Source organism: Achroia grisella, unplaced genomic scaffold, assembly GCF_030625045.1.
Source record: "Achroia grisella isolate CSIRO2021 unplaced genomic scaffold, CSIRO_AGI_Agris_v1 utg1056, whole genome shotgun sequence".
Lineage (NCBI taxonomy): Eukaryota > Metazoa > Arthropoda > Insecta > Lepidoptera > Pyralidae > Achroia > Achroia grisella.
In genome coordinates, this window is record NW_026712564.1 from 181,196 (window position 1) to 190,875 (window position 9,680).

Below are 9,680 nucleotides of genomic sequence, written 5' to 3' on the forward strand. Positions count from 1 at the left end.
GCACTGCCCCGCCTAGCCCCTAGGTGCTACGCCACTGATGCTAATACGGCACTCGCGATCATTAATTAGCGACCGTAACAAAGATCCGCCGAGCGCGGGCACGGGGGCGTACTCTCAAATTACAAATCAGAATGTGAACTTTGCATTGTTTTGTCCGATTCAAATTATCACTGCGATCAAAATTGTGGAGAGTAGATTACGTACAGACACCATTAGTCATAAAACAGATGGATAATTTGATTGGAACAGTTAAATAAAGAGTTCGAACGAACTAGCAACACGAACACCAGGGCGTTTCACCTATTAGAAGCCCTGGGTACATTAGGATAATGGCGCCCCTATGACTATAGTAATAAAGCACTATTTTGTTAGAATAGACAATCATTTTTGAACATGACTCTAGAGGTATGCGGGGATACCATACCTTCAAAACAAATCAGTTAAAAATAATTTTAAAAAGCCGTTATGTGATGAGAGATACTAGTTCTTGCTAGACATTTATAAAAAAAAAATTTACCATAGTCGGTAAGCATTTGTTAAGACTGATTTTTAGGCGAGAGTAGAGTAGCTATCGGTTATCGTTTGGTAATAGAGTAGGGACTAGACTAGACTGGGGCGCCCCAATCCATCGCGGGGCCCTGGGCACGTGCCCAGTCTGCTCAGTGCGGAAGAGGGGCCTGGGAACAACGTAGATGTCATTCTCGCAGGGTGCGTAAACAACATTAAAATCTAACTGTCCTGTCGCATGCTTTGTAATGTTTACATACCTACCTATGTGTCATGTTACTAATATTATAATGTCGGATGTCTGTCAGTGTAGATGGATGGATGTTTCTTACTCTTTCACGCGAAAACTACTGAATAATTTCTAATTAAATTTTACAATAAGATAGCTTATTAAAATAACATATAGGCTATGATTTCACGCGGGTGAAACCGAGGGCGCAGCTAGTATATAATATTTTGATGAGTAGGTAGTAAATCGACCTCGTGGTGCTGTGCTAAATATGGAGGTAGAACAACGCCGTGTTTATATGTAACTAGCTACTCGCCCCGTCTTCGCACGGGTGTACATGTATTATACATATAAACCTTCCTCTTAAATCACTCTATCTATTAAAAGAAACCGCTTTAAAATCCGTTGCGCAGTTTTAAAGATTTATGCATATATAGGGACAGCGACTTTATTTTATACTATGTAATGAAATCCAATTTTTTTTGTGTGGTTGAATACGGAATAATTTTTGCTCCTTGCATCTGATTATAAAATAAGTATAAAGGCAGGTCGGTTAGCTCAGCGCTGCAAATTAGTAAAGATCCTTTGCAAGAGAGACCGCGTCGAAGTCAACATGACCCCCAACATCCGAGATTAAAGCAGAATCGAAACTAGATACATGGGACAGGGAGCCAAGTGAGGTAGAGTGCGAACTTTATACATTTAGACTTGGGATAAGGGTGAGACGTATGGGGTACGTGTGAAGGGGGGGAGGTGGCGAAGAAGTCGAATAAAACAAGCGGCCGCCCGCGTGAAATATTGCGCGCTGTACTTACAAGTTGGGCGAGTTTTGGTTATTACACTTTGCAGTTTGCTCACAACGTGTAATTCCTCGGGCTCGTGTCACGTCACACGTGTCAGAATATGTTTGTGCGGTAACATCCACCCAGATAAATATACATACGTACGTACCTACGGTTTTTGTAATATAAAATCACAGTATTCATAGCTTAAGTAAGACTTGGGTGGTAACAAGGTCAATTGTATTTATAAGGCAAACGTAGCCCTATGCACAACAAAAAATCAGTAGATTTTGCCAAACTGAAGAGGAACCGCCACTACATATTCTATGTGGTTGTAGCCCACTCATGCATAAACGAAATATCTCCTTTGGAAAGTTTACACTCTATCTTGAGGAGATAAAAACCATCGCTCCTAAGAGTATCCTTCAATTCTTGTCCCTGACGGGTCTAGGTAGCGAACTTTGAAAAGGGCGAGCACAATAGATCTATGTAGGTCGCAGTGCTACAGGTCCATGCACCTGACAATGGCCCAAGGAACTATTGGGAAGTTTCGGAAATGATACGTCGATGCAGCAGTACTTATATTTTATTCCTTTTTCAAATTACACTCCACATAAATTGCGTCGCTGTACATTCACGTGTGGTCGTCTCGGTCGCCTCGAACAGAGTGAGAGCAGCCCGCTCCCTCCTTGTTCCCGGCCTCTTTATCTCTATTACTATTCACCAACATCACGTGACTCGCTATGGTTCCAAATTTGAAATGTAAGAACAAATTAGTCAACTGAGTGTCCTTTATGTATTGAAGCACCCAACAAAAAATTAACAAATTAAATTAAAAAATTACACAAAGACAACATTGAATTAAAAAATTAACAACATTAACAACCCAATAAAAAATATAAGTATACATTAGGTTACAATGTACACATGTACATTGAACAAATACTGTAATAAAGCAATTTATGTTAGTAGCATATCTGAATAGACAATAATATAGTCAGCTATCTACTTAGATAAGAATTACACGACGCAATTACTTGTAGTCTATAGAAGACCAGAAAATTGTATACATCATGTAATAATACAGTGTAGTACTACTATTATGCCTTTCTTATAAGTCTGTTTTTTAATCCTAGAGACTAAGTTGACAGGCGTAAATGTCAAATTTTCAAATAACCTCTCTGCTAAAATTCTTTTACTGTATAATAACTCAATACAATTAATAATTAAGTCTTTTCTGTTGATTCTGCAGATATTACTTTAATGACCCCGATTGTCTAGCGGTTTAGGATACCTCTTTACCGATGATCGAGGGTTCAATTCCTTGCGCGGTATAAACATTTATATTCATGAGTATGATTGTCTGTATCGGTCTGGGTGTTTTCTATGTATAATAATACGATTGTTTATATCGGTCCGAATGTTTTCTATGTACAATAAGTATGTATTTACGAAAAAATCCATGTATTTATATCAGTTGTCTAGTACCCATAACGAGCTCTGCTTTCCTTGTGACTAGATGGCGCTGTGTGAATTATCCTGGACTATATTATTATTATTACATTGTTATTATTGCTCCTATTCGTTTGCTGCGGACTGTTTCGTATCTACTGTAGCTACTTACGTATCAGCTACCTTCGTGTTGGGTAGGTACTCGTGAGTATTCGTTTGTTTTCACTTTATATTGTGAGCAAGTTGTAATTGATGGGGCGAGTTCACCCCGCTGCTGTCCTAAATAATTCTCTAACTTCCGGATGAAAACAAATACAAACAATAATACCGGCGGGACTCGAAGACAAGTGCGTCTTTATCCTATTTCAATTAATAAAATTTAATAACTTTGCCGCTTACTTATACATAACTAAAGTGACATATTAAATTAAATCAATTAACTTAAAACCTTAAAAAATATAATGTATAATAACTGTTATATATTATTAAAAAGAGGCCTTTTAGGCAAGATTCCGAAGATACTGGCACCGTTCCCCCTTTGAATAGCTAGACTAATTCTTTGCCCGAGGTAGCTGCCAGCTCTTCGGTCTTCTGTGATGTCGACTGACCTTTTCGCTATTTCCTTAAAAAGCCTTATAGCGCTAGGACCACACGGACCAAGGGTCTCAACATCGAATGGGACAAAATCATATTCGGAGCCTAGACCCCTGTATTTGCCTGCTTTAGCTTTTTCGGCCGCTTCACAAACCACACCAGCTCTGATGTTAGTTCCATGTAGATGGAAAGAGGCCAGCGTGTCTGAACAGGTTGCATCCCATACCAGCACCCGGCCCATCTTCCATGGAATCAAACTCATACCCAGCGTGTCTGAACAGGTTGCATCCCATACCAGCACCCGGCCCATCTTCCATGGAATCAAACTCATCCCCAGCGTGTCTGCACAGGTTGCATCCCATACCAGCACCCGGCCCATCTTCCATGGAATCAAACTCATCCCCAGCGTGTCTGCACAGGTTGCATCCCATACCAGCACCCGGCCCATCTTCCATGGAATCAAACTCATCCCCAGCGTGTCTGCACAGGTTGCATCCCATACCAGCACCCGGCCCATCTTCCATGGAATCAAACTCATCCCCAGCGTGTCTGCACAGGTTGCATCCCATACCAGCACCCGGCCCATCTTCCATGGAATCAAACTCATCCCCAGCGTGTGAACAGGTTGCATCCCATGGACCCAATGGAATCAAACTCATCCCCAGCGTGTCTGAACAGGTTGCATCCCATCGACCCATCTTCCATGGAATAGGTTGCATCCCATACCAGCACCCGGCCCATCTTCCATGGAATCAAACTCATCCCCAGCGTGTCTGCACAGGTTGCATCCCATACCAGCACCCGGCCCATCTTCCATGGAATCAAACTCATACCGTCCGGTAGACAGGTTGCTATTCGGAGCGTGTCAGGCTCAAGAAATGTTCCTTTATTTGACGAAGAATAGAATAGAATAGAAAATCATTTATTCAAATAAACTTACATTGAAGAACTTTTAAATAGTCATTACATTTTATTAATCTACTGCTCATTCGGAAAGCTGTCTCATCACAAGAAGAACGAGCAAGAAACTTGTGTGTTGCTCTTTTAAATAATTTTATTCTTACTTTACAATTTAAGTTTAAGTGTGTGAATACAAACTACCGATGAGCACTAGAAGGGTACGCGTAAAGCCAGTAGCCGGCTTTATGCGAACCCACCCCAAAAGCACGCGCAGAACATGCCCTACAATTGAACAGATTGTCATAATCAATTACTTAATACAATTACATTATATAACGAAATTATGAATATATGAGTAGCTTATAATATGGATAATTCAACGAGAAAATGCAATATAATACTGTCCTATGTAAGTTTACGTGTATGTATGAGTATGTCAGCTTCTTCACTGATTTCTAAATCACGCAATTGATTTTAATACTCTCGATGTTTTTAGGCATGGTAAGTATATCCTAATAACATTAGTAATAGTATACGTTAATATTATAATAATAATAATAATAATAGTGTTTAAAAATAATGTTTATAATAATAAAAACAATAAAATGTTTTCACAAATATATTTTAAAACTATTTATTAATAAAACATTGGTGTCTATAATTATTCTGCAATTCACAGAATATTGTTATGACTTAATGTACCCAGTAGGTCGCTAGGTACTTAACATATATGATCATATTTGCGGGAGGTGAGAAGCGCGTGAGGCTGTTATATTTTAATTGCAAATCATTTTAACTGTATATGATTATAATTATTTGTGTAATACCACAATATTAATTATATTACGTAGGTATATATTATTTACTATTTAGTTTATTTCTTATTACATAACTTTATGCAGCGAATATTGTACGCATTTATATAATTTAGCTTTTTGTCATACATATAGTAGTACATACATATAGTTTGACGACCTCGGTGGTCTAACGGTCTAGCACACCGCTTTACGTCCAATGGTCGCGGGTTCGATTCCTCGCACGGCACAAACATTTGTATTCATGAGTATGATTGTTTGTATCGGTCTGGGTGTTTTCTATGTATAATATCTAAGTATTTACGAAAAAAAAGATCTATGTATTTGTATCAGTTATCTAGGATACATAACACAAGCTTTAGCTAGCTTAACTTGGGTCTAGATGGCGCTGTGTGAATTGTCCTGAGATTATTATTATCATACTGTTGGATTGCAATCCGTTTTGTACCGATCTACACGCTCTAATTATATTATTTTATTGATTGTAATCTGTTTTGTATGCTAATAAAGAAATACAAACGGGAGCTCTACGCTTCGGTGTTTATGTGTTCATGTCTTCATTAGATCTCGTAGATTGTACAAGAACATGGAAGTAAACCTATTATTATTAATTTAGTTCAATTATGTGGGTAATTGGGATAGGAATTCATTAATATAATTATATCACGCAACAATTGACTCAGAGAAGGTTAATTCACATTAAACTGATTTTGTTTAATGTTGTTTTGAATATAATTGACGATTGCAAGAAATAACGACCTTCATGGCTACATGCAAGTTGAGAAGTATATAAATTGTTATTTTATTTATTACAATTATATACACTGCAACGATTGTCATCTGATAAACGTAATTAAATCGTCGATGAAGCAAATATCAGGTTGGTTTGACCCTCGCTGCTGACCTGCATTGTTGTGCGGCCGGACCGTTCTACAACGGCGCAGTCTTCACCCGCGGGCCTCACACGTCGTTCCTCTACAGCTATGGCTCGGAGCCAGTTCACGAGGAAGGAGATCGAGGGTCGCAACCACAGGGAGGATGCCGCGTTCGTGATTGATAACGTGGTGTACGACGTGACGCAGTTTCTGCGGGAGCACCCTGGAGGCGCGGAGGCGCTGCTCGACAATGCAGGTGCTGATGCCACGCGCAGTTTCAGCGACGTGGGCCACAGTCACGACGCGCGTGCCCTCATGCAAAAGTACGCTGTGGGGGAGCTGGTGGAGAGTGACCGCTGGCAAGTAGAGACCACAGACTCGACTGACTTCGGCGACAGCAGCGGTACAGCCGCCAGCCTGCTGGTAATGCTGGGCCCGCCACTCGCGTTGGCTGCCGCCTCTATATTTCTCTACTCGTATGTACTCTAGCTGTGTTTGCTAAGAAAGCTGTCCTTCAACAGTGTCAGATGTGAGTTTGCGGCTATGTACAAAATTGCTACTTCAAAATACTTACGTTACCCTTACGTTCAACTGTCTGTATTTATCATTTCTATGTGTTTACCAATATTATCATTAATGAGTGAATGAAGCTATTTACTAAATTGATTTTTTGGTGGAAAGGATGTAGATACTTCCATGATAATCCCACGGTTACTTACCATACTTTTCCAAAGAAACCTTCAAATTGATTTGCGTGTATTTTGTGTCTGTGTTTTCTAGTCAAGTTGTTCAGGTATGATACCTCTGGGACTCTTGAGACTCATCTCACACTACTGACCTGATGATGGAAGCTTCAGGTGTCCTTATCTGGAAATGTGTTGTTAAGAACTTGTATGTTTAGTTGAGTGAGTGGAAATTAACTTATCACAAACTTTGTACGTCACCTCACCTGTATATAAATTAGTGTGTGTCCAACACAGTAATTGTGTAGCGACAAAATTTTTTTTTTATTTATTTTTGGAATCAAATACACTTATATATTAATTTATTCTATCAATGGCCTCGTAGTTGTTAGAGTTTCATGAATGAAATGAAGTGAATGTTTGAATGGGTGTCCGTTTAATATATTCACTATTACTTTGCTTGTCAGTAGATTCTCTGGTTATTTATTATGAATAAAAAATATTTTTTATACGATAGCTATTTTATTTGAATTAATTGACAATGTCAATATTCTTACTATACTAAATATTATATTATCTGTGCTATAGGTTAACACACATATATATATCACTATATTGCGGGCTTGTTTACCTGCATGTATAAAAAATATTAGGCGGTCAGTGTGGAAGAGCAGACGTTTGGTAATCAGCTTGTGATGGCAAGCTGATTACCAAACGTCTGCTCTTGAACTGATAATTCGTAACATAACAGTAGTGTGTCGAATTTAAGTAACGGTCAGGTATAACACTGCATACTACACCAACAATATCTAAATACATACTAATCCTAATGGAATCAACAAAGTAAGAAAATGGAAGAAGAGCAAAATTACGAATAATAAATCAAATAAATTACCTAGCATGTTGTCACCGTAGTATGATCTCAACATAAGCAGAGCTTATACGTTAGTGAAAATGTATTGATTACGGGATCAAACTTGCAACCATCGGAATGAGAAGGCCGCGTGCTAACAGCACTATAGGTACAGGGAAGTAATGGCGACTGAAGTGACAACATTTAAGGAAAATTATGTTCCAAAATATAAATAATACTGCACAATAAAAAATAATACTACGTGTATACAGGCATTAGTACATCTATACATATAAATAAAATTGAAGTGTTTGTTTGTAATATTGAAGTAACCGATTTTTACTACAGGTATATGAATATAAAAACGGTACATACACCAAAATAACATTTTTTACAATTTTTGTCGGTCTGTCGGTCTGTCTGTTTGTTCCGGTTAATCTTTGAAATGGTTGGACCGATTTTGGCGGGACTTTTATTGGCAGCTAGCTAAAATAATAATGAGTAACTTAGGCTACTTTTATTTTAGAAAATTTTTCTAATTAACTTTTTTGTTAAATTCCACGCGGACGAAGTCGCGAGTACATCTAGTTACATTTTTTCTAAGTTAGGCAAGTGCTATTAAGTTATAAAATATACAGCAATTAATTTAAAGTAATGTACACTTTACGTATAAACTGCATCGATATAATTCTTGACTAGTTGATTAAAACAATTTGATTGCACAATGTGAATAAGTAATGGATACGAATGTTTCTGTACATTGCGCTATGTTTGCATTAAAATTGTACATAACACTATTTGTGTCAACAAAATGTGTATGTCATCATTGATAAACGGCGGAGATTGTGATGGAGGTGCGCGGGAGGCGGCGGAGTGTGGTGGGGACGAGTGATACGCGGCCCCTCCGACCCACACCACGGCTCACCAGTGCCCGCCCGCCGCGTGAGAAGCTCGCATGCGACCACTACACAACATGGCCGACAAGAAGTTTACGAGGAAGGAGATCGCCGAGCGAAACTCCAAGGACAACGCCGTCTTCATCATCGACAACAGCGTGTTCGACGTCACCAAGTTCCTGGACGAGCATCCCGGCGGACACGAGGTTTTATTGGGCGTCGCCGGCAAGGATGCCACCGAGGACTTCAACGACGTCGGCCACAGTCTCGATGCCAAGGAGTTGATGCTCAAGTACAAGATCGGAGCGGTGGTGGACGAGGACAGAGTGGAAGTGAAGAAACAGTCGGTGACGTGGACGATCGCGAGCGACACAGAGAAGGAGAGCAGTTTCGTGAGCTCGTGGAAGTTCCCGGTGCTGCTCGGGATCCTGGCGACCGTCCTGTACACGTACCTGTTCGGGTAGAGACGAGAATACCAGACGCAAAGCGCAGTGAACTAAGGCTAGTAGGTGCGGACCCTGCGCTCGAATTGCGCAGTAAAACAGTTACGACGGCCTAGACCTTCGACCTGCGCTAAATATTTTATTAACAACGTGGACTGTCCGTGTGTGTGTGAGTGTGTGTGTGAAGGGCCACGAACTGTGAGTGTGTGTGAATGCGTACCCGTCTTGGCAGGATATAAAAGCGGGTGAAATTGACGAATTGTAAACGTGAGGTTTATATACAACTATTGTGTGTATAGTAATTAATAAATTATTTTTGTTACACTCCCGTGTATTTATTGTATATTTTCGCTATTTTGTTATCACTACATAGTATAAAACAAAGTCGCTGTCGCTGTCAGTCCGTCCAAATGTATGCTTAAATCTTTAAAACTACGCAACGGATATTGAAGCGGTTTTTTTAATAGATAGAGTGATTCAAGAGGAAGGTTTATATATATATATATAATACATGTACACCCGTGCGAAGCCGGAGCGAGTAGTTAGTTCTAAATATATGATATGGATAGGTATCCGTCCTGCGTGCAGGACCGCGGTGTTTACATCGGGCTCGCGATCAGCTGCTCCGGTCGATGCGTGTCCCGGTGGTCG

The 9,680-nt window shown here is 39.7% G+C and overlaps 2 protein-coding genes across 2 annotated transcripts; both read left to right on the top strand.

The window, feature by feature from the left end:
* Positions 1-6,197: 6,197 nt before the first annotated feature.
* On the top strand, positions 6,198-7,311 carry LOC131846856 (cytochrome b5-like). The gene has a single exon (XM_059196314.1). It carries the CDS (start codon positions 6,263-6,265, stop codon positions 6,641-6,643), a length of 381 nt encoding a protein of 126 aa, XP_059052297.1. The 5' UTR covers positions 6,198-6,262; the 3' UTR covers positions 6,644-7,311.
* A 1,278-nt stretch (positions 7,312-8,589) lies between these two features.
* On the top strand, positions 8,590-9,353 carry LOC131846688 (cytochrome b5-like). Its single transcript, XM_059196082.1, has one exon. The coding sequence runs from the start codon at positions 8,646-8,648 to the stop codon at positions 9,048-9,050; it is 405 nt and encodes a 134-aa protein (XP_059052065.1). The 5' UTR covers positions 8,590-8,645; the 3' UTR covers positions 9,051-9,353.
* The last annotated feature ends 327 nt before the right edge of the window (positions 9,354-9,680 follow it).